A 26,819-nucleotide genomic window follows, 5' to 3' on the forward strand; every position below is an offset into this window, starting at 1 on the left:
ATAAAAGTTTTCTGTGTGTGTACTATCAATAAAAGTTTTCTGTGTGTGTACTATCAATAAAAGTTTTCTGTGTGTACTATCAATAAAAGTTTTCTGTGTGTGTACTATCAATAAAAGTTTTCTGTGTGTGTACTATCAATAAAAGTTTTATGTGTGTACTATCAATAAAAGTTTTCTGTGTGTGTACTATCAATAAAAGTTTTCTGTGTGTGTACTATCAATAAAAGTTTTATGTGTGTACTATCAATAAAAGTTTTCTGTGTGTGTACTATCAATAAAAGTTTTCTGTGTGTGTACTATCAATAAAAGCTTTCTGTGTGTGTACTATCAATAAAAGTTTTATGTGTGTACTATCAATAAAAGTTTTCTGTGTGTGTACTATCAATAAAAGTTTTCTGTGTGTGTACTATCAATAAAAGTTTTCTGTGTGTGTACTATCAATATAAGTTTTATGTGTGTGTACTATCAATAAAAGTTTTATGTGTGTGTACTATCAATAAAAGTTTTATGTGTGTGTACTATCAATAAAAGTTTTATGTGGGTGTACTATCAATAAAAGTTGAATGTGTGTGTACTATCAATAAAAGTTTCATGTGTGTGTACTATCAATAAAAGTTTCATGTGTGTGTACTATCAATAAAAGTTTCATGTGTGTGTACTATCAATAAAAGTTTCATGTGTGTGTACTATCAATAAAAGTTTCATGTGTGTGTACTATCAATAAAAGTTTCATGTGTGTACTATCAATAAAAGTTTCATGTGTGTACTATCAATAAAAGTTACATGTGTGTACTATCAACAAAAGTTTTATGTGTGTGTACAATCAATAAAAGTTTCATGTGTGTACTATCAATAAAAGTTTCACATGTGTACTATCAATAAAAGTTTCACATGTGTAATATCAATAAAAGTTTCATGTGTGTACTATTAATGAAAGTTTCATGTGTGTACTATCAATAAAAGTTTCATGTGTGTGTACTATCAATAAAGGTTTCATGTGTGTGTACTATCAATAAAAGTTCATGTGTGTGTACTATCAATAAAAGTTTCATGTGTGTGTACTATCAATAAAAGTTTCATGTGTGTGTACTATCAATAAAAGTTTCATGTGTGTACTATCAATAAAAGTTTCATGTGTGTGTACTATCAATAAAAGTTTCATGTGTGTGTACTATCAATAAAAGTTTACTGTGTGTGTGTACTATCAATAAAAGTTTCATGTGTGTGTACTGTCAATAAAAGTTTCATGTGTGTGTACTATCAATAAAAGTTTCATGTGCGTGTACTATAAATAAAAGTTTCATGTGTGTGTACTATAAATAAAAGTTTCATGTGTGTGTACTATCAATAAAAGTTTCATGTGTGTACTATCAATAAAAGTTTCATGTGTGTGTACTATCAATAAAAGTTTCATGTGTGTGTACTATCAATAAAGGTTTCATGTGTGTGTACTATCAATAAAAGTTTCATGTGTGTGTACTGTCAATAAAAGTTTCATGTGTGTGTACTGTCAATAAAAGTTTCATGTGTGTGTTGTATAAATAAAAGTTTCATGTGTGTGTAGTATGATTAAAAGTTTCATGTGTGTGTAGTATAAATAAAAGTTTTATGTGTGTGTAGTATAAATAAAAGTTTCATGTGTGTGTACTATCAATAAAAGTTTCATGTGTGTGTACTATCAATAAAAGTTTCATGTGTGTGTACTATCAATAAAAGTTTCATGTGTGTACTATCAATAAAAGTTTCATGTGTGTGTACTATCAATAAATGTTTCATGTGTGTGTACTATCAATAAAAGTTTCATGTGTGTGTACTGTCAATAAAAGTTTCATGTGTGTGTACTATCAATAAAAGTATCATGTGTGTGTACTATAAATAAAAGTTTCATGTGTGTGTACTATCAATAAAAGTTTCATGTGTGTGTACTATCAATAAAAGTTTCATGTGTGTACTATCAATAAAAGTTTCATGTGTGTGTACTATCAATAAAAGTTTCATGTGTGTGTACTATCAATAAAAGTTTCATGTGTGTGTACTATCAATAAAAGTTTCATGTGTGTGTACTATCAATAAAAGTTTCATGTGTGTGTACTATCAATAAAAGTTTCATGCGTGTGTACTATCAATAAAAGTTTCATGTGTGTACTATCAATAAAAGTTTACTGTGTGTGTACTATCAATAAAAGTTTCATGTGTGTGTACTATCAATAAAAGTTTCATGTGTGTGTAGTGTCAATAAAAGTTTCATGTGTGTGTACTGTCAATAAAAGTTTCATGTGTGTGTACTATCAATTAAAGTTTCATGTGTGTGTACTATCAATAAAAGTTTCATGTGTGTACTATCAATAAAAGTTTCATGTGTGTGTACTATCAATAAAAGTTTCATGTGTGTGTAGTATAAATAAAAGTTTCATGTGTGTACTATCAATAAAAGTTTCATGTGTGTACTATCAATAAAAGTTTCATGTGTGTGTACTATCAATAAAAGTTTCATGTGTGTGTACTATCAATAAAAGTTTCATGTGTGTGTACTATAAATAAATGTTTCATGTGTGTGTACTATCAATAAAAGTTTCATGTGTGTGTAGTATAAATAAAAGTTTCATGTGTGTGTACTATCAATAAAAGTTTCATGTGTGTGTACTATCAATAAAAGTTTCATGTGTGTGTACTATCAATAAAAGTTTCATGTGTGTACTATCAATAAAAGTTTCATGTGTGTACTATCAATAAAAGTTTCATGTGTGTGTACTATCAATAAAAGTTTCATGTGTGTGTACTATAAATAAATGTTTCATGTGTGTGTACTATCAATAAAAGTTTGCTGTGTGTGTACTATAAATAAATGTTTCATGTGTGCGTACTATCAATAAAAGTTTCATGTGTGTACTATCAATAAAAGTTTCATGTGTGTACTATCAATAAAAGTCTCATGTGTGTACTATCAACAAAAGTTTTATGTGTGTACTATCAATAAAGTTTCATGTGTGTGTACTATCAATAAAAGTCTCATGTGTGTGTACTATCAATAAAAGTTTCATATGTGTGTACTATCAATAAAAGTATTATGTGTGTACTATCAATAAAAGTTTTATGTGTGTATTATCAATAAAAGTTTTATGTGTGTGTACTATCAATAAAAGTTTAATGTGTGTGTACTATCAATAAAAGTTACATGTGTGTACTATCAACAAAAGTTTTATGTGTGTGTACAATCAATAAAAGTTTCATGTGTGTAGTATCAATAAAAGTTTCACATGTGTAATATCAATAAAAGTTTCATGTGTGTACTATTAATGAAAGTTTCATGTGTGTACTATCAATAAAAGTTTCATGTGTGTGTACTATCAATAAAAGTTTTATGTGTGTGTACTATCAATAAAAGTTTTCTGTGTGTGTACTATCAATAAAAGTTTTCTGTGTGTGTACTATCAATAAAAGTTTTCTGTGTGTGTACTATCAATAAAAGTTTTCTGTGTGTACTATCAATAAAAGTTTTCTGTGTGTGTACTATCAATAAAAGTTTTCTGTGTGTGTACTATCAATAAAAGTTTTATGTGTGTACTATCAATAAAAGTTTTCTGTGTGTGTACTATCAATAAAAGTTTTCTGTGTGTGTACTATCAATAAAAGTTTTATGTGTGTACTATCAATAAAAGTTTTCTGTGTGTGTACTATCAATAAAAGTTTTCTGTGTGTGTACTATCAATAAAAGCTTTCTGTGTGTGTACTATCAATAAAAGTTTTATGTGTGTACTATCAATAAAAGTTTTCTGTGTGTGTACTATCAATAAAAGTTTTCTGTGTGTGTACTATCAATAAAAGTTTTCTGTGTGTGTACTATCAATATAAGTTTTATGTGTGTGTACTATCAATAAAAGTTTTATGTGTGTGTACTATCAATAAAAGTTTTATGTGGGTGTACTATCAATAAAAGTTGAATGTGTGTGTACTATCAATAAAAGTTGAATGTGTGTGTACTATCAATAAAAGTTTCATGTGTGTGTACTATCAATAAAAGTTTCATGTGTGTGTACTATCAATAAAAGTTTCATGTGTGTGTACTATCAATAAAAGTTTCATGTGTGTGTACTATCAATAAAAGTTTCATGTGTGTACTATCAATAAAAGTTTCATGTGTGTACTATCAATAAAAGTTACATGTGTGTACTATCAACAAAAGTTTTATGTGTGTGTACTATCAATAAAAGTTTCATGTGTGTACTATCAATAAAAGTTTCACATGTGTAATATCAATAAAAGTTTCATGTGTGTACTATTAATGAAAGTTTCATGTGTGTACTATCAATAAAAGTTCATGTGTGTGTACTATCAATAAAGGTTTCATGTGTGTGTACTATCAATAAAAGTTTCATGTGTGTGTACTATCAATAAAAGTTTCATGTGTGTGTACTATCAATAAAAGTTTCATGTGTGTGTACTATCAATAAAAGTTTCATGTGTGTGTACTATAAATAAAAGTTTCATGTGTGGTAATATCAATAAAAGTTTTATGTGTGTGTACTATCAATAAAAGTTTTATGTGTGTACTATCAATAAAAGTTTTCTGTGTGTGTACTATCAATAAAAGTTTTCTGTGTGTGTACTATCAATAAAAGTTTTATGTGTGTACTATCAATAAAAGTTTTCTGTGTGTGTACTATCAATAAAAGTTTTCTGTGTGTGTACTATCAATAAAAGCTTTCTGTGTGTGTACTATCAATAAAAGTTTTATGTGTGTACTATCAATAAAAGTTTTCTGTGTGTGTACTATCAATAAAAGTTTTCTGTGTGTGTACTATCAATAAAAGTTTTCTGTGTGTGTACTATCAATATAAGTTTTATGTGTGTGTACTATCAATAAAAGTTTTATGTGTGTGTACTATCAATAAAAGTTTTATGTGGGTGTACTATCAATAAAAGTTGAATGTGTGTGTACTATCAATAAAAGTTGAATGTGTGTGTACTATCAATAAAAGTTTCATGTGTGTGTACTATCAATAAAAGTTTCATGTGTGTGTACTATCAATAAAAGTTTCATGTGTGTGTACTATCAATAAAAGTTTCATGTGTGTGTACTATCAATAAAAGTTTCATGTGTGTACTATCAATAAAAGTTTCATGTGTGTACTATCAATAAAAGTTACATGTGTGTACTATCAACAAAAGTTTTATGTGTGTGTACAATCAATAAAAGTTTCATGTGTGTACTATCAATAAAAGTTTCACATGTGTAATATCAATAAAAGTTTCATGTGTGTACTATTAATGAAAGTTTCATGTGTGTACTATCAATAAAAGTTTCATGTGTGTGTACTATCAATAAAGGTTTCATGTGTGTGTACTATCAATAAAAGTTCATGTGTGTGTACTATCAATAAAAGTTTCATGTGTGTGTACTATCAATAAAAGTTTCATGTGTGTGTACTATCAATAAAAGTTTCATGTGTGTACTATCAATAAAAGTTTCATGTGTGTGTACTATCAATAAAAGTTTCATGTGTGTGTACTATCAATAAAAGTTTACTGTGTGTGTGTACTATCAATAAAAGTTTCATGTGTGTGTACTGACAATAAAAGTTTCATGTGTGTGTACTATCAATAAAAGTTTCATGTGCGTGTACTATAAATAAAAGTTTCATGTGTGTGTACTATAAATAAAAGTTTCATGTGTGTGTACTATCAATAAAAGTTTCATGTGTGTACTATCAATAAAAGTTTCATGTGTGTGTACTATCAATAAAAGTTTCATGTGTGTGTACTATCAATAAAGGTTTCATGTGTGTGTACTATCAATAAAAGTTTCATGTGTGTGTACTGTCAATAAAAGTTTCATGTGTGTGTACTGTCAATAAAAGTTTCATGTGTGTGTAGTATAAATAAAAGTTTCATGTGTGTGTAGTATGATTAAAAGTTTCATGTGTGTGTAGTATAAATAAAAGTTTTATGTGTGTGTAGTATAAATAAAAGTTTCATGTGTGTGTACTATCAATAAAAGTTTCATGTGTGTGTACTATCAATAAAAGTTTCATGTGTGTGTACTATCAATAAAAGTTTCATGTGTGTACTATCAATAAAAGTTTCATGTGTGTGTACTATCAATAAAAGTTTCATGTGTGTGTACTATCAATAAAAGTTTCATGTGTGTGTACTGTCAATAAAAGTTTCATGTGTGTGTACTATCAATAAAAGTATCATGTGTGTGTACTATAAATAAAAGTTTCATGTGTGTGTACTATCAATAAAAGTTTCATGTGTGTGTACTATCAATAAAAGTTTCATGTGTGTACTATCAATAAAAGTTTCATGTGTGTGTACTATCAATAAAAGTTTCATGTGTGTGTACTATCAATAAAAGTTTCATGTGTGTGTACTATCAATAAAAGTTTCATGTGTGTGTACTATCAATAAAAGTTTCATGTGTGTGTACTATCAATAAAAGTTTCATGCGTGTGTACTATCAATAAAAGTTTCATGTGTGTACTATCAATAAAAGTTTACTGTGTGTGTACTATCAATAAAAGTTTCATGTGTGTGTACTATCAATAAAAGTTTCATGTGTGTGTAGTGTCAATAAAAGTTTCATGTGTGTGTACTGTCAATAAAAGTTTCATGTGTGTGTACTATCAATTAAAGTTTCATGTGTGTGTACTATCAATAAAAGTTTCATGTGTGTACTATCAATAAAAGTTTCATGTGTGTGTACTATCAATAAAAGTTTCATGTGTGTGTAGTATAAATAAAAGTTTCATGTGTGTACTATCAATAAAAGTTTCATGGGTGTACTATCAATAAAAGTTTCATGTGTGTGTACTATCAATAAAAGTTTCATGTGTGTGTACTATCAATAAAAGTTTCATGTGTGTGTACTATAAATAAATGTTTCATGTGTGTGTACTATCAATAAAAGTTTCATGTGTGTGTAGTATAAATAAAAGTTTCATGTGTGTGTACTATCAATAAAAGTTTCATGTGTGTGTACTATCAATAAAAGTTTCATGTGTGTGTACTATCAATAAAAGTTTCATGTGTGTACTATCAATAAAAGTTTCATGTGTGTACTATCAATAAAAGTTTCATGTGTGTGTACTATCAATAAAAGTTTCATGTGTGTGTACTATAAATAAATGTTTCATGTGTGTGTACTATCAATAAAAGTTTGCTGTGTGTGTACTATAAATAAATGTTTCATGTGTGCGTACTATCAATAAAAGTTTCATGTGTGTACTATCAATAAAAGTTTCATGTGTGTACTATCAATAAAAGTCTCATGTGTGTACTATCAACAAAAGTTTTATGTGTGTACTATCAATAAAGTTTCATGTGTGTGTACTATCAATAAAAGTCTCATGTGTGTGTACTATCAATAAAAGTTTCATATGTGTGTACTATCAATAAAAGTATTATGTGTGTACTATCAATAAAAGTTTTATGTGTGTATTATCAATAAAAGTTTTATGTGTGTGTACTATCAATAAAAGTTTAATGTGTGTGTACTATCAATAAAAGTTACATGTGTGTACTATCAACAAAAGTTTTATGTGTGTGTACAATCAATAAAAGTTTCATGTGTGTACTATCAATAAAAGTTTCACATGTGTAATATCAATAAAAGTTTCATGTGTGTACTATTAATGAAAGTTTCATGTGTGTACTATGAATAAAAGTTTCATGTGTGTGTACTATCAATAAAAGTTTTATGTGTGTGTACTATCAATAAAAGTTTTCTGTGTGTGTACTATCAATAAAAGTTTTCTGTGTGTGTACTATCAATAAAAGTTTTCTGTGTGTGTACTATCAATAAAAGTTTTCTGTGTGTACTATCAATAAAAGTTTTCTGTGTGTGTACTATCAATAAAAGTTTTCTGTGTGTGTACTATCAATAAAAGTTTTATGTGTGTACTATCAATAAAAGTTTTCTGTGTGTGTACTATCAATAAAAGTTTTCTGTGTGTGTACTATCAATAAAAGTTTTATGTGTGTACTATCAATAAAAGTTTTCTGTGTGTGTACTATCAATAAAAGTTTTCTGTGTGTGTACTATCAATAAAAGCTTTCTGTGTGTGTACTATCAATAAAAGTTTTATGTGTGTACTATCAATAAAAGTTTTCTGTGTGTGTACTATCAATAAAAGTTTTCTGTGTGTGTACTATCAATAAAAGTTTTCTGTGTGTGTACTATCAATATAAGTTTTATGTGTGTGTACTATCAATAAAAGTTTTATGTGTGTGTACTATCAATAAAAGTTTTATGTGGGTGTACTATCAATAAAAGTTGAATGTGTGTGTACTATCAATAAAAGTTGAATGTGTGTGTACTATCAATAAAAGTTTCATGTGTGTGTACTATCAATAAAAGTTTCATGTGTGTGTACTATCAATAAAAGTTTCATGTGTGTGTACTATCAATAAAAGTTTCATGTGTGTGTACTATCAATAAAAGTTTCATGTGTGTACTATCAATAAAAGTTTCATGTGTGTACTATCAATAAAAGTTACATGTGTGTACTATCAACAAAAGTTTTATGTGTGTGTACAATCAATAAAAGTTTCATGTGTGTACTATCAATAAAAGTTTCACATGTGTAATATCAATAAAAGTTTCATGTGTGTACTATTAATGAAAGTTTCATGTGTGTACTATCAATAAAAGTTCATGTGTGTGTACTATCAATAAAGGTTTCATGTGTGTGTACTATCAATAAAAGTTTCATGTGTGTGTACTATCAATAAAAGTTTCATGTGTGTGTACTATCAATAAAAGTTTCATGTGTGTGTACTATCAATAAAAGTTTCATGTGTGTGTACTATAAATAAAAGTTTCATGTGTGTGTACTATCAATAAAAGTTTTATGTTTGTGTACTATCAATAAAAGTTTTATGTGTGTGTACTATCAATAAAAGTTTCATGTGTGTGTACTATCAATAAAAGTTTAATGTGTGTGTACTATCAATAAAAGTTTTATGTGTGTAGTATCAATAAAAGTTTCATGTGTGTGTACTATCAATAAAAGTTCCATGTGTGTGTACTATCAATAAAAGTTTTATGTTTGTGTACTATCAATAAACGTTTTATGTGTGTGTACTATCAATAAATGTTGTATGTGTGTGTACTATCAATAAAAGTTTCATGTGTGTGTACTATCAATAAAAGTTTCATGTGTGTGTACTATCAATAAAAGTTTCATGTGTGTAGTATAAATAAAAGTTTCATGTGTGTACTATCAATAAAAGTTTCATGTGTGTGTACTATCAATAAATGTTTCATGTGTGTACTAACAATAAAAGTTTCATGTGTGTGTACTATCAATAAAAGTTTCATGTGTACTATCAATAAAAGTTTCATGTGTGTGTACTATCAATAAAAGTTTCATGTGTGTGTACTATCAATAAAAGTTTCATATGTGGACTATCAATAAAAGTTTAATGTGTGTGTACTATCAATAAAAGTTTCATGTGTGTGTACTATCAATAAAAGTTTCATGTGTGCGTACTATAAATAAAAGTTTTATGTTTGTGTACTATCAATAAATGTTTTATGTGTGTGTACTATCAATAAAAGTTTTATGTGTGTGTACTATCAATAAAAGTTTCATGTGTGTACTATCAATAAAAGTTTCATGTGTGTGTACTATCAATAAAAGTTTCATATGTGGACTATCAATAAAAGTTTCATGTGTGTGTACTATCAATAAAAGTTTCATGTGTGTGTACTATCAATAAAAGTTTCATGTGTGTGTACTATCAATAAAAGTTTTATGTTTGTGTACTATCAATAAATGTTTTATGTGTGTGTACTATCAATAAAAGTTTTATGTGTGTGTACTATCAATAAAAGTTTTATGTGTGTGTACTATCAATAAAAGTTTCATGTGTGTGTACTATCAATAAAAGTTTCATGTGTGTGTACTATCAATAAAAGTTTCATGTGTGTGTACTATAAATAAAAGTTCCATGTGTGTGTACTATCAATAAAAGTTTTGTTTGTGTACTATCAATAAAAGTTTTATGTGTGTGTACTATCAATAAAAGTTTCATGTGTGTGTACTATCAATAAAAGTTTCATGTGTGTACTATCAATAAAAGTTTCATGTGTGTACTATCAATAAAAGTTACATGTGTGTACTATCAACAAAAGTTTTATGTGTGTGTACAATTAATAAAAGTTTCATGTGTGTACTATCAATAAAAGTTTCACATGTGTAATATCAATAAAAGTTTCATGTGTGTACTATTAATGAAAGTTTCATGTGTGTACTATCAATAAAAGTTTCATGTGTGTGTACTATCAATAAAGGTTTCATGTGTGTGTACTATCAATAAAAGTTTCATGTGTGTGTACTATCAATAAAAGTTTCATGTGTGTGTACTATCAATAAAAGTTTCATGTGTGTGTACTATAAATAAAAGTTTTATGTTTGTGTACTATCAATAAATGTATTATGTGTGTGTACTATCAATAAAAGTTTTATGTGTGTGTACTATCAATAAAAGTTTCATGTGTGTGTACTATCAATAAAAGTTTCATGTGTGTACTATCAATAAAAGTTTCATGTGTGTACTATCAATAAAAGTTACATGTGTGTACTATCAACAAAAGTTTTATGTGTGTGTACAATCAATAAAAGTTTCATGTGTGTACTATCAATAAAAGTTTCACATGTGTAATATCAATAAAAGTTTCATGTGTGTACTATTAATGAAAGTTTCATGTGTGTACTATCAATAAAAGTTTCATGTGTGTGTACTATCAATAAAGGTTTCATGTGTGTGTACTATCAATAAAAGTTTCATGTGTGTGTACTATCAATAAAAGTTTCATGTGTGTGTACTATCAATAAAAGTTTCATGTGTGTGTACTATAAATAAAAGTTTTATGTTTGTGTACTATCAATAAATGTATTATGTGTGTGTACTATCAATAAAAGTTTTATGTGTGTGTACTATCAATAAAAGTTTCATGTGTGTGTACTATCAATAAAAGTTTCATGTGTGTGTACTATCAATAAAAGTTTCATGTGTGTGTACTATAAATAAAAGTTTCATGTGTGTGTACTATCAATAAAAGTTTTATGTTTGTGTACTATCAATAAAAGTTTTATGTGTGTGTACTATCAATAAAAGTTTCATGTGTGTGTACTATCAATAAAAGTTTCATGTGTGTGTACTATCAATAAAAGTTTTATGTGTGTAGTATCAATAAAAGTTTCATGTGTGTGTACTATCAATAAAAGTTCCATGTGTGTGTACTATCAATAAAAGTTTTATGTTTGTGTACTATCAATAAACGTTTTATGTGTGTGTACTATCAATAAATGTTGTATGTGTGTGTACTATCAATAAAAGTTTCATGTGTGTGTACTATCAATAAAAGTTTCATGTGTGTGTACTATCAATAAAAGTTTCATGTGTGTAGTATAAATAAAAGTTTCATGTGTGTACTATCAATAAAAGTTTCATGTGTGTGTACTATCAATAAATGTTTCATGTGTGTACTAACAATAAAAGTTTCATGTGTGTGTACTATCAATAAAAGTTTCATGTGTACTATCAATAAAAGTTTCATGTGTGTGTACTATCAATAAAGGTTTCATGTGTGTGTACTATCAATAAAAGTTTCATATGTGGACTATCAATAAAAGTTTCATGTGTGTGTACTATCAATAAAAGTTTCATGTGTGTGTACTATCAATAAAAGTTTCATGTGTGTGTACTATCAATAAAAGTTTTATGTTTGTGTACTATCAATAAATTTTTTATGTGTGTGTACTATCAATAAAAGTTTTATGTGTGTGTACTATCAATAAAAGTTTTATGTGTGTGTACTATCAATAAAAGTTTCATGTGTGTGTACTATAAATAAAAGTTCCATGTGTGTGTACTATCAATAAAAGTTTTGTTTGTGTACTATCAATAAAAGTTTTATGTGTGTGTACTATCAATAAAAGTTTCATGTGTGTGTACTATCAATAAAAGTTTCATGTGTGTGTACTATCAATAAAAGTTTTATGTGTGTAGTATCAATAAAAGTTTCATGTGTGTGTACTATCAATAAAAGTTTCATGTGTGTGTACTATCAATAAAAGTGTCATGTGTGTACTATCAATAAAAGTTTAATGTGTGTGTACTATCAATAAAAGTTTAATGTGTGTGTACTATCAATAAAAGTTTCATGTGTGAACTATCAATAAAAGTTTCATGTGTGTACTATCAATAAAAGTTTCATGTGTGTGTACTATCAATAAAAGTTTCATGTGTGTGTACTATCAATAAAAGTTTCATGTGTGTGTACTATCAATAAAGGTTTAATGTGTGTGTACTATCAATAAAAGTTTCATGTGTGTGTACCTATTTACTATGCCTCCCCACGGGACAGAGTTAGACACAAGGGTCGTTTTTTAACGTGGAGAAAAGGTACAAAAATAAAAATTGTCTCAGTCGTGAAGGATTTCTCCTCCACCGAAAGAGAACAAGAAATAGAAGTGCAGCATCTGAAGAACAGATACTACACTTTGATCTTGTCCACTTGTGTGTACTATCAATAAAAGTTTCATGTGTGTGTACTATCAATAAAGGTTTAATGTGTGTGTACTATCAATAAAAGTTTCATGTGTGTGTAGTATAAATAAAAGTTTCATGTGTGTGTAGTATAAATAAAAGTTTCATGTGTGTGTACTATCAATAAAAGTTTCATGTGTGTGTACTATCAATAAAAGTTTCATGTGTGTGTACTATCAATAAATGTTTCATGTGTGTGTAGTATAAATAAAAGTTTCATGTGTGTGTACTATCAATAAAAGTTTCATGTGTGTGTAGTATAAATAAAAGTTTCATGTGTGTGTACTGTCAATAAAAGTTTCATGTGTGTGTACTGTCAATAAAAGTTTCATGTGTGTGTACTATCAATAAAAGTTTCATGTGTGTACTATCAATAAATGTTTCATGTGTGTGTAGTATAAATAAAAGTTTAAGGTGTGTCTAGTATACATAAAAGTTTCATGTGTGTACTATCAATAAAAGTTTCATGTGTGTGTACTATCAATAAAAGTTTCATGTGTGTGTACTATCAATAAAAGTTTCATGTGTGTGTACTATAAATAAAAGTTTCATGTGTGTGTACTATCAATAAAAGTTTTATGTTTGTGTACTATCAATAAAAGTTTTATGTGTGTGTACTATAAATAAAAGTTTCATGTGTGTGTACTATCAATAAAAGTTTCATGTGTGTGTACTATCAATAAAAGTTTTATGTGTGTAGTATCAATAAAAGTTTCATGTGTGTGTACTATCAATAAAAGTTTCATGTGTGTGTACTATCAATAAAAGTGTCATGTGTGTACTATCAATAAAAGTTTAATGTGTGTGTACTATCAATAAAAGTTTAATGTGTGTGTGTACTATCAATAAAAGTTTCATGTGTGTACTATCAATAAAGGTTTCATGTGTGTGTACTATCAATAAAAGTTTCATGTGTGTGTACTATCAATAAAAGTTTCATGTGTGTGTACTGTCAATAAAAGTTTCATGTGTGTGTACTATCAATAAAAGTTTCATGTGTGTGTACTGTCAATAAAAGTTTCATGTGTGTACTATCAATAAAAGTTTCATGTGTGTACTATCAATAAAAGTTTCATGTGTGTACTATCAGTAAATGTTTCATGTGTGTGTACTATCAATAAAAGTTTCATGTGTGTGTACTATCAATAATATTTTCTTGTGTGTGTACTATCAATAAAAGTCTCGTGTGTGTACTATCAATAAAAGTTTCATGTGTGTGTACTATCAATAAAAGTTTCATGTGTGTGTACTATCAATAAAAGTTTCATGTGTGTGTACTATCAATAAAAGTTTCATGTGTGTGTACTATAAATAAAAGTTTCATGTGTGTGTACTATCAATAAAAGTTTTATGTTTGTGTACTATCAATAAAAGTTTTATGTGTGTGTACTATCAATAAAAGTTTCATGTGTGTGTACTATCAATAAAAGTTTCATGTGTGTGTACTATCAATAAAAGTTTCATGTGTGTACTATCAATAAAGGTTTATTGTGTGTGTACTCTCAATAAAAGTTTCATGTGTGTGTACTATCAATAAAAGTTTTATGTTTGTGTACTATCAATAAAAGTTTTATGTGTGTGTACTATCAATAAATGTTTTATGTGTGTGTACTATCAATAAAAGTTTCATGTGTGTGTACTATCAATAAAAGTTTCATGTGTGTGTACTATCAATAAAAGTTTCATGTGTGTGTACTATAAATAAAAGTTTTATGTGTGTAGTATCAATAAAAGTTTCATGTGTGTGTACTATCAATAAAAGTTTCATGTGTGTGTACTATCAATAAAAGTTTCATGTGTGTGTACTATCAATAAAAGTTTCATGTGTGTGTACTATCAATAAAAGTTTCATGTGTGTACTATCAATAAAAGTTTCATGTGTGTACTATCAATAAAAGTTTCATGTGTGTACTATCAATAAAAGTTTCATGTGTGTACTATCAATAAAAGTTTCATGTGTGTACTATCAATAAAAGTGTCATGTGTGTGTACTATCAATAAAAGTGTCATGTGTGTGTACTATCAATAAAAGTTTCATGCGTGTGCACTGTCAATAAAAGTTTCATGTGTGTACTATCAATAAAAGTTTCATGGTTGTGTACTATCAATAAAAGTTTCATGTGTGTGTACTATCAATAAAAGTGTCATGTGTGTACTATCAATAAACGTTTCATGTGTGTACTATCAATAAAGGTTTCATGTGTGTCCTATCAATAAAAGTTTCATGTGTGTACTATCAATAAAAGTTTCATGTGTGTGTACTATCAATAAAAGTTTCATGTGTATACTATCAATAAAAGTTTCATGTGTGTACTATCAATAAAAGTGTCATGGTTGTGTACTATCAATAAAAGTTTCATGTGTGTGTACTATCAATAAAAGTTTCATGTGTGTGTACTGTCAATAAAAGTTTCATGTGTGTGTACTATCAATAAAAGTTTCATGTGTGTGTACTGTCAATAAAAGTTTCATGTGTGTGTACTATCAATAAAAGTTTCATGTGTGTACTATCAATAAAAGTTTCATGTGTGTACTATCAGTAAAAGTTTCATGTGTGTGTACTATCAATAAAAGTTTCATGTGTGTGTACTATCAATAATATTTTCTTGTGTGTGTACTATCAATAAAAGTCTCATGTGTGTACTATCAATAAAAGTTTCATGTGTGTGTACTATCAATAAAAGTTTTATGTTTGTGTACTATCAATAAAAGTTTTATGTGTGTGTACTATCAATAAAAGTTTCATGTGTGTGTACTATCAATAAAAGTTTCATGTGTGTGTACTATCAATAAAAGTTTCATGTGTGTACTATCAATAAAGGTTTATTGTGTGTGTACTCTCAATAAAAGTTTCATGTGTGTGTACTATCAATAAAAGTTTTATGTTTGTGTACTATCAATAAAAGTTTTATGTGTGTGTACTATCAATAAATGTTTTATGTGTGTGTACTATCAATAAAAGTTTCATGTGTGTGTACTATCAATAAAAGTTTCATGTGTGTGTACTATCAATAAAAGTTTCATGTGTGTGTACTATAAATAAAAGTTTTATGTGTGTAGTATCAATAAAAGTTTCATGTGTGTGTACTATCAATAAAAGTTTCATGTGTGTGTACTATCAATAAAAGTTTCATGTGTGTGTACTATCAATAAAAGTTTCATGTGTGTGTACTATCAATAAAAGTTTCATGTGTGTACTATCAATAAAAGTTTCATGTGTGTACTATCAATAAAAGTTTCATGTGTGTACTATCAATAAAAGTTTCATGTGTGTACTATCAATAAAAGTTTCATGTGTGTACTATCAATAAAAGTGTCATGTGTGTGTACTATCAATAAAAGTGTCATGTGTGTGTACTATCAATAAAAGTTTCATGCGTGTGTACTGTCAATAAAAGTTTCATGTGTGTACTATCAATAAAAGTTTCATGGTTGTGTACTATCAATAAAAGTTTCATGTGTGTGTACTATCAATAAAAGTGTCATGTGTGTACTATCAATAAACGTTTCATGTGTGTACTATCAATAAAGGTTTCATGTGTGTCCTATCAATAAAAGTTTCATGTGTGTACTATCAATAAAAGTTTCATGTGTGTACTATCAATAAAAGTTTTGTTTGTGTACTATCAATAAAAGTTTTATGTGTGTGTACTATCAATAAAAGTTTCATGTGTGTGTACTATCAATAAAAGTTTCATGTGTGTGTACTATCAATAAAAGTTTTATGTGTGTAGTATCAATAAAAGTTTCATGTGTGTGTACTATCAATAAAAGTTTCATGTGTGTGTACTATCAATAAAAGTGTCATGTGTGTACTATCAATAAAAGTTTAATGTGTGTGTACTATCAATAAAAGTTTAATGTGTGTGTACTATCAATAAAAGTTTCATGTGTGAACTATCAATAAAAGTTTCATGTGTGTACTATCAATAAAAGTTTCATGTGTGTGTACTATCAATAAAAGTTTCATGTGTGTGTACTATCAATAAAAGTTTCATGTGTGTGTACTATCAATAAAGGTTTAATGTGTGTGTACTATCAATAAAAGTTTCATGTGTGTGTACCTATTTACTATGCCTCCCCACGGGACAGAGTTAGACACAAGGGTCGTTTTTTAACGTGGAGAAAAGGTACAAAAATAAAAATTGTCTCAGTCGTGAAGGATTTCTCCTCCACCGAAAGAGAACAAGAAATAGAAGTGCAGCATCTGAAGAACAGATACTACACTTTGATCTTGTCCACTTGTGTGTACTATCAATAAAAGTTTCATGTGTGTGTACTATCAATAAAGGTTTAATGTGTGTGTACTATCAATAAAAGTTTCATGTGTGTGTAGTATAAATAAAAGTTTCATGTGTGTGTAGTATAAATAAAAGTTTCATGTGTGTGTACTATCAATAAAAGTTTCATGTGTGTGTACTATCAATAAAAGTTTCATGTGTGTGTACTATCAATAAATGTTTCATGTGTGTGTAGTATAAATAAAAGTTTCATGTGTGTGTACTATCAATAAAAGTTTCATGTGTGTGTAGTATAAATAAAAGTTTCATGTGTGTGTACTGTCAATAAAAGTTTCATGTGTGTGTACTGTCAATAAAAGTTACATGTGTGTGTACTATCAATAAAAGTTTCATGTGTGTACTATCAATAAATGTTTCATGTGTGTGTAGTATAAATAAAAGTTTAAGGTGTGTCTAGTATACATAAAAGTTTCATGTGTGTACTATCAATAAAAGTTTCATGTGTGTGTACTATCAATAAAAGTTTCATGTGTGTGTACTATCAATAAAAGTTTCATGTGTGTGTACTATAAATAAAAGTTTCATGTGTGTGTACTATCAATAAAAGTTTTATGTTTGTGTACTATCAATAAAAGTTTTATGTGTGTGTACTATAAATAAAAGTTTCATGTGTGTGTACTATCAATAAAAGTTTCATGTGTGTGTACTATCAATAAAAGTTTTATGTGTGTAGTATCAATAAAAGTTTCATGTGTGTGTACTATCAATAAAAGTTTCATGTGTGTGTACTATCAATAAAAGTGTCATGTGTGTACTATCAATAAAAGTTTAATGTGTGTGTACTATCAATAAAAGTTTAATGTGTGTGTGTACTATCAATAAAAGTTTCATGTGTGTACTATCAATAAAGGTTTCATGTGTGTGTACTATCAATAAAAGTTTCATGTGTGTGTACTATCAATAAAAGTTTCATGTGTGTGTACTGTCAATAAAAGTTTCATGTGTGTGTACTATCAATAAAAGTTTCATGTGTGTGTACTGTCAATAAAAGTTTCATGTGTGTACTATCAATAAAAGTTTCATGTGTGTACTATCAATAAAAGTTTCATGTGTGTACTATCAGTAAATGTTTCATGTGTGTGTACTATCAATAAAAGTTTCATGTGTGTGTACTATCAATAATATTTTCTTGTGTGTGTACTATCAATAAAAGTCTCGTGTGTGTACTATCAATAAAAGTTTCATGTGTGTGTACTATCAATAAAAGTTTCATGTGTGTGTACTATCAATAAAAGTTTCATGTGTGTGTACTATCAATAAAAGTTTCATGTGTGTGTACTATAAATAAAAGTTTCATGTGTGTGTACTATCAATAAAAGTTTTATGTTTGTGTACTATCAATAAAAGTTTTATGTGTGTGTACTATCAATAAAAGTTTCATGTGTGTGTACTATCAATAAAAGTTTCATGTGTGTGTACTATCAATAAAAGTTTCATGTGTGTACTATCAATAAAGGTTTATTGTGTGTGTACTCTCAATAAAAGTTTCATGTGTGTGTACTATCAATAAAAGTTTTATGTTTGTGTACTATCAATAAAAGTTTTATGTGTGTGTACTATCAATAAATGTTTTATGTGTGTGTACTATCAATAAAAGTTTCATGTGTGTGTACTATCAATAAAAGTTTCATGTGTGTGTACTATCAATAAAAGTTTCATGTGTGTGTACTATAAATAAAAGTTTTATGTGTGTAGTATCAATAAAAGTTTCATGTGTGTGTACTATCAATAAAAGTTTCATGTGTGTGTACTATCAATAAAAGTTTCATGTGTGTGTACTATCAATAAAAGTTTCATGTGTGTGTACTATCAATAAAAGTTTCATGTGTGTACTATCAATAAAAGTTTCATGTGTGTACTATCAATAAAAGTTTCATGTGTGTACTATCAATAAAAGTTTCATGTGTGTACTATCAATAAAAGTTTCATGTGTGTACTATCAATAAAAGTGTCATGTGTGTGTACTATCAATAAAAGTGTCATGTGTGTGTACTATCAATAAAAGTTTCATGCGTGTGTACTGTCAATAAAAGTTTCATGTGTGTACTATCAATAAAAGTTTCATGGTTGTGTACTATCAATAAAAGTTTCATGTGTGTGTACTATCAATAAAAGTGTCATGTGTGTACTATCAATAAACGTTTCATGTGTGTACTATCAATAAAGGTTTCATGTGTGTCCTATCAATAAAAGTTTCATGTGTGTACTATCAATAAAAGTTTCATGTGTGTGTACTATCAATAAAAGTTTCATGTGTATACTATCAATAAAAGTTTCATGTGTGTACTATCAATAAAAGTGTCATGGTTGTGTACTATCAATAAAAGTTTCATGTGTGTGTACTATCAATAAAAGTTTCATGTGTGTGTACTGTCAATAAAAGTTTCATGTGTGTGTACTATCAATAAAAGTTTCATGTGTGTGTACTGTCAATAAAAGTTTCATGTGTGTGTACTATCAATAAAAGTTTCATGTGTGTACTATCAATAAAAGTTTCATGTGTGTACTATCAGTAAAAGTTTCATGTGTGTGTACTATCAATAAAAGTTTCATGTGTGTGTACTATCAATAATATTTTCTTGTGTGTGTACTATCAATAAAAGTCTCATGTGTGTACTATCAATAAAAGTTTCATGTGTGTGTACTATCAATAAAAGTTTTATGTTTGTGTACTATCAATAAAAGTTTTATGTGTGTGTACTATCAATAAAAGTTTCATGTGTGTGTACTATCAATAAAAGTTTCATGTGTGTGTACTATCAATAAAAGTTTCATGTGTGTACTATCAATAAAGGTTTATTGTGTGTGTACTCTCAATAAAAGTTTCATGTGTGTGTACTATCAATAAAAGTTTTATGTTTGTGTACTATCAATAAAAGTTTTATGTGTGTGTACTATCAATAAATGTTTTATGTGTGTGTACTATCAATAAAAGTTTCATGTGTGTGTACTATCAATAAAAGTTTCATGTGTGTGTACTATCAATAAAAGTTTCATGTGTGTGTACTATAAATAAAAGTTTTATGTGTGTAGTATCAATAAAAGTTTCATGTGTGTGTACTATCAATAAAAGTTTCATGTGTGTGTACTATCAATAAAGATTTCATGTGTGTGTACTATCAATAAAAGTTTCATGTGTGTGTACTATCAATAAAAGTTTCATGTGTGTACTATCAATAAAAGTTTCATGTGTGTACTATCAATAAAAGTTTCATGTGTGTACTATCAATAAAAGTTTCATGTGTGTACTATCAATAAAAGTTTCATGTGTGTACTATCAATAAAAGTGTCATGTGTGTGTACTATCAATAAAAGTGTCATGTGTGTGTACTATCAATAAAAGTTTCATGCGTGTGTACTGTCAATAAAAGTTTCATGTGTGTACTATCAATAAAAGTTTCATGGTTGTGTACTATCAATAAAAGTTTCATGTGTGTGTACTATCAATAAAAGTGTCATGTGTGTACTATCAATAAACGTTTCATGTGTGTACTATCAATAAAGGTTTCATGTGTGTCCTATCAATAAAAGTTTCATGTGTGTACTATCAATAAAAGTTTCATGTGTGTACTATCAATAAAAGTTTCATGTGTGTACTATCAATAAAAGTTTAATGTGTGTGTACTATCAATAAAAGTTTCATGTGTGTGTACTATCAATAAAAGTTTCATGTGTATACTATCAATAAAAGTTTCATGTGTGTACTATCAATAAAAGTGTCATGGTTGTGTACTATCAATAAAAGTTTCATGTGTGTGTACTATCAATAAAAGTTTCATGTGTGTGTACTGTCAATAAAAGTTTCATGTGTGTGTACTATCAATAAAAGTTTCATGTGTGTGTACTGTCAATAAAAGTTTCATGTGTGTGTACTATCAATAAAAGTTTCATGTGTGTACTATCAATAAAAGTTTCATGTGTGTACTATCAGTAAAAGTTTCATGTGTGTGTACTATCAATAAAAGTTTCATGTGTGTGTACTATCAATAATATTTTCTTGTGTGTGTACTATCAATAAAAGTCTCATGTGTGTACTATCAATAAAAGTTTCATGTGTGTGTTCTATCAATAAAAGTTTCATGTGTGTGTACTATCAATAAAAGTTTCATGTGTGTGTACTATCAATAAAAGTTTCATGTGTGTACTATCAATAAAAGTGTCATGTGTGTGTACTATCAATAAAAGTTTCATGTGTGTGTACTATCAATAAAAGTTTCATGTGTGTGTACTGTCAATAAAAGTTTCATGTGTGTGTAGTATAAATAAACGTTTCATGTGTGTACTATCAATAAAAGTTTCATGCGTGTGTACTATCAATAAAAGTTTCATGTGTGTACTAACAATAAAAGTTTCATGTGTGTGTACTATCAATAAAAGTTTCATGTGTGTACTATCAATAAAAGTTTCATGTGTGTGTACTATCAATAAAAGTTTAATGTGTGTGTACTATCAATAAAAGTTTAATGTGTGTGTACTATCAATAAAAGTTTCATGTGTGTGTAGTATAAATAAAAGTTTCATGTGTGTGTAGTATAAATAAAAGTTTCATGTGTGTGTACTATCAATAAAAGTTTCATGTGTGTGTACTATCAATAAAAGTTTCATGTGTGTGTACTATCAATAAAAGTTTCATGTGTGTGTACTATCAATAAATGTTTCATGTGTGTGTAGTATAAATAAAAGTTTCATGTGTGTGTAGTATAAATAAAAGTTTCATGTGTGTGTAGTATAAATAAAAGTTTCATGTGTGTGTACTATCAATAACAGTTTCATGTGTGTGTACTATCAATAAAAGTTTCATGTGTGTGTACTATCAATAAAAGTTTCATGTGTGTGTACTATCAATAAAAGTTTCATGTGTGTGTACTATCAATAAAAGTTTAATGTGTGTGTACTATCAATAAAGGTTTCATGTGTGTGTACTATCAATAAAAGTTTCATGTGTGTGTACTGTCAATAAAAGTTTCATGTGTGTGTACTATCAATAAAAGTTTCATGTGTGTACTATCAATAAATGTTTAATGTGTGTGTAGTATAAATAAAAGTTTAAGGTGTGTCTAGTATAAATAAAAGTTTAAGGTGTGTCTAGTATAAATAAAAGTTTAAGGTGTGTCTAGTATAAATAAAAGTTTCATGTGTGTACTATCAATAAAAGTTTCATGTGTGTGTAGTATAAATAAAAGTTTCATGTGTGTACTATCAATAAAAGTTTCATGTGTGTGTACTATCAATAAAAGTTTCATGTGTGTACTATCAATAAATGTTTAATGTGTGTGTAGTATAAATAAAAGTTTAAGGTGTGTCTAGTATAAATAAAAGTTTAAGGTGTGTCTAGTATAAATAAAAGTTTCATGTGTGTGTAGTATAAATAAAAGTTTCATGTGTGTACTATCAATAAAAGTTTCATGTGTGTGTACTATCAATAAAAGTTTCATGTGTGTGTACTATCAATAAAAGTTTCATGTGTGTGTACTATCAATAAAAGTTTCATGTGTGTGTACTATCAATAAAAGTTTCATGTGTGTACTAACAATAAAAGTTTCATGTGTGTGTACTATCAATAAAAGTTTCATGTGTGTACTATCAATAAAAGTTTCATGTGTGTGTACTGTCAATAAAAGTTTCATATGTGTGTAGTATAAATAAAAGTTTCATGTGTGTGTACTATTAATAAAAGTTTCATATGTGTGTAGTATAAATAAAAGTTTCATATGTGTGTAGTATAAATAAAAGTTTCATGTGTGTACTATCAATAAAAGTTTCATGTGTGTGTACTATCAATAAAAGTTTCATATGTGTGTAGTATAAATAAAAGTTTCATGTGTGTGTACTATCAATAAAAGTTTCATGTGTGTGTACTATCAATAAAAGTTTCATGTGTGTGTACTATAAATAAAAGTTTCATGTGTGTACTATAAATAAAAGTTTCATGTGTGTACTATCAATAAAAGTTTCATGTGTGTGTACTATCAATAAAAGTTTCATATGTGTGTAGTATAAATAAAAGTTTCATATGTGTGTACTATTAATAAAAGTTTCATATGTGTGTAGTATAAATAAAAGTTTCATATGTGTGTAGTATAAATAAAAGTTTCATGTGTGTACTATCAATAAAAGTTTCATGTGTGTGTACTTTCAATAAAAGTTTCATGTGTGTACTATCAATAAAAGTTTCATGTGTGTGTACTATCAATAAAAGTTTCATGTGTGTGTACTATCAATAAAAGTTTCATGTGTGTGTACTATCAATAAAAGTGCGCATACAAAAAAAGTCTGGAACTTATATAAACATGTATAAATTTATACTTGTGTAAAAAGTTGGTATGTTGTAAGCATACATGTTGGTGATGGCTAAAACTGAACATGCTCTTCTGTGACTAATCCTTTTCTCAAATAGCTTCTTTCTTTAATGAAGGAAAGACATTTATATTTTGTAGTGTGTATTTTGTATCATTACGAAGGAGAATTTGACCATTTCAAAGTTACTGATATTGTATTTGTCTAGAGTTGTTTTTGCATTATTTCCAAGAGACTGTACATAGGGTCTGAATATATCTTTAAAATTTTTTGATTTAAAAAATTTCAAAGATATGTCTGATAGTTTTATCATGATTTATAAGTTATCTTCATTTGTTAATTACTAGCTAAGATATTTCTTGACTATTTTCACTTGAAAATGAGAAAATCTAAACAAAAACAAACTACTTACTTAATTTCACTAAAACCTGTATAATATTTATTTACATGATAAAAAGTATAAATACATAGAATCTTAACACATTTTAGTAGTGATTCTAATATCAAGAAAAATCAAAATGTATTTGAGAACTATGACTAATCTTACCGACTGTTAAATTTGTCAGGTTTCTCTTCACGGGCCATGTGAAAATCTAAACAGAGATCAGCGTCAATACCGATGCCAAAATAATTGTTCATCACAAACATCGTCGTATTGTCTTCATTCGTGTTGGCCGAATTTGTATCATTTGCTATTGCAACTTTGGTCTCATCAGGCATTTCTTTTTCGTTTGGGTGGAATATTACAGTCCACCTGTCAAGCTTGATTTCCTCAGCATCTATCACGTCTCTTAGTAAATTGAGGGGATCTTCGCCTCCTGTATAACCGGGACCCCAGCGTAAAACACGAGCTAAATCATTTCCTATAAAACAAAGAAATAAAAAGACAAACTTTTAAAAAGACAATACAGAAAAAATTTGCATTGCTATGGTTTCCTTAATGATTATAATATTAATGAGTTTCTTTATGATTTTAATATTAATAAGTTTCCTTATGACTATAATATGGTTATAATATGAGGTTCATTCAATAAAGGAAAATTCATGTGAAAACTCACTGCTTTGTCTTAATTAGTTTTTTTTTTTAGAATTTTTATCATTTGGAGTGATGCTGAAACTCTGAATCAAAATAGAATCTCAGATGGGTTAAATACGTCCTATCACAAACTATATAATTGGTTGTGCCAAGTTCAAGTCCTAGTGGATGTATTATAATCAAATGATGCATTAATACTCTTTGGGAAAGGTATAATATTGTACTTGATCGTATAAAAATAATGTTAAAAATGTTATTTTCTACATGAAGTTAGGCTAAGTGGAAAAGTTCATTCCAAGTTAAAAGATTTGAGTTAGGATTATAGACAGGGAGTCTGAAATTGGTTGTGGCTAAGATGAGAGAAAGCTCTTTCTCTTTGGTTCATGAGTTGAAGGGATTTTGTCATTTTTCACAGCTCGTTCTTTGCCCGTCTAAAAAGTAGACAAAAAGAAGCTTATATAATGTGTAACTTTACATTGCTGTAAAAAAATAAAACATAAAAGAGTAGCAGAAACAAATGGAACTTTTTTTCTTCCTCGAATCAATGCCTCTTCCCTGTGCTATTTCGCCACATACTGACCAATCAGGGGTACGGCGCATTGATCCTTCCTATCTCCTAAGGAAATCGGCCAGCATCCGGTTTGAGGAAAAAGAACTCACCCTTACTGAGAGAGACACCAAACAGAACAGACCTCCCTTTTCTTCTTTCTCTCCAACTCTGTGATTTCTAACAGTATTGACGATTCCTCTGGAATAACTACTGCGATAGCACCAGGTGGCCGGAGTCCAGCTTTTGACAGGGAACATATCACATTCTCCTTAATAAACCTTTTCTGTGTTACATTTTATGAAGTTGTTGCGTTCGTCATTTCAGAGGCTTGTATTGAATAATTTATTTTATTAGGTTGTGCCCTAAAAGCATTCAACACACTAAAAGTATGCAAAAACTAATGTTAATGTTTTCTTATCTGCTACATCAACAACTACAAAGAGAAGAGGACAAACTATTATGACAACTGTTGTGATATTAATATGTGCGGATGGTTAAGGATTAGACAAGGATGCAAGGAGACTAAAATGAAATACGTTTTATTCCCTCAGTCTACAAAGCGGAACTACTTGACAGTGAGCCTGAAACTGGAAGAAGAAATATGGGAGAAGAGTGGGAGGAGAACTGGATGGGGCTTTTTTTTTCTTTTTTTTTACATGGTAGTCACCATTTATCAAGGTCCGGAAGGGTTATTGCGTATACAGTAATCAATGGGATAATATTGCGGTAACCGTTAATAATGGAGATTTGATAAAGTGTCTTACTTAAGGGGGCGGTTTATCAGGAATTTGTTTATGTTGGACTTGAAGACATCCAAGTTGTAGTCAGGTGGGAAACAGGCAAACAGAAGAGAGTTCCACAGGCGTGCACTTTTAAGAAAGTTATTACTGATACTACATCCTCTTCTCTTTAGAGAAGTACATTGGGCTATAAAGGGCTGGAAGTGGTTTGCAGGGAAGGGGGTGTGATAGTTCATTTGTTCTATGTCACGGGTCGAGCTTTTGTAAAGGTTTCCTCGCCCTGCTTGATCTACACAGTTTGGCAGGTGTCGATGGAACCGATGGATGGATACTTGGAATGGTTGATAAGTGACCATTAGGTGGCCATTGAGTGGCCATTGGATGGCCATGGGTGACCATTGAGTGGCCATTGGGTGGCCTTGGGTGACCACTGAGTAGCCTTGGGCTTTGTGCTGGTTTAGTGTTGTGAAGGTAAGCAACTTGGTGTATGTTGCAACAAGTTTTCAGTTGGTGTTAGCACTTTGTGTTGCCTGTTTTGCCTTTTGTGGGCCTTAATGATTTCCATTTCTGCGATGGATTTCACCGCTAGCAAGTTTGACCAGGTATGACCTTGGCTTATCAGCAATCTGCATAATCTTTCTGGGTTCTTTTGACTGTGTGTGTTGATGGCTATTATTTTGGTCTTTTTTTTTTTTTACTTAGGAGTCACCACTTATCAAGGCCTAGAGGCCACTCAAGGAAAAGAGTTAATGCGTATACAGTAGGCAAGGGGATAATATCATAGTAATCATTCATCGTGGAAATTTGGTAAATTGGATTACTTAAGGGGACGACTCATCAAGAACTTGTTTACGTTGGACTTGAAGATGACCAAATTGTAGTCAGCTGGAAAGCAGGCAAACAGAAGAGAGTTCCACAGGCATACAGTTCTAAGAGAGAGGCTTTGTCCATGGAATCTATGTTTAGGTGTAGGCACAGATAAAGAGTGGAGGCAATTATTGATAGTGGTTTCAGCTAGACGAGTGTTTTTTGTGAAAGTTTGGCATGGGGGGGGACCATAGATTGGAGCTCAGATGAGCACTTACCAAGAAAATAATGATAAAGTAGAGACAGGCCCGCAACGTCTCTTCTGTGGGAAAGAGGTTGCAGGAAAGAGACAAGAGCATCTCCCACTAGGTTACAAAATCTATTTTGAACTCTGTCAGGCATGATAAGTTCTTTCTAACAGCTCCTGCCCAGATGTGACAACAATACACCATCTTTGGACATACCTGGTTTTTATATAGGTAGAGAATTGCATCAGCAGTGAGATATCTACTGGAGCAGAAGAAGGATCC

The 26,819-nt window shown here is 29.1% G+C and overlaps 1 protein-coding gene across 2 annotated transcripts in view; it reads right to left on the reverse strand.

The window, feature by feature from the left end:
- Positions 1-26,819, reverse strand: part of LOC145296039 (diacylglycerol kinase theta-like) — a 1,210,689-nt gene that overhangs the window by 167,762 nt on the left and 1,016,108 nt on the right. For both annotated transcript variants that reach the window (XM_080142083.1, XM_080142084.1), the window contains one exon: positions 23,704-24,019. In XM_080142083.1, coding sequence (XP_079998209.1) covers positions 23,704-24,019 — 316 coding nt within the window. The remainder of the gene's footprint in view (positions 1-23,703; positions 24,020-26,819) is intronic.

This window comes from Euprymna scolopes, chromosome 16, assembly GCF_053919585.1.
Source record: "Euprymna scolopes isolate OS-2025 chromosome 16, ASM5391958v1, whole genome shotgun sequence".
Lineage (NCBI taxonomy): Eukaryota > Metazoa > Mollusca > Cephalopoda > Sepiida > Sepiolidae > Euprymna > Euprymna scolopes.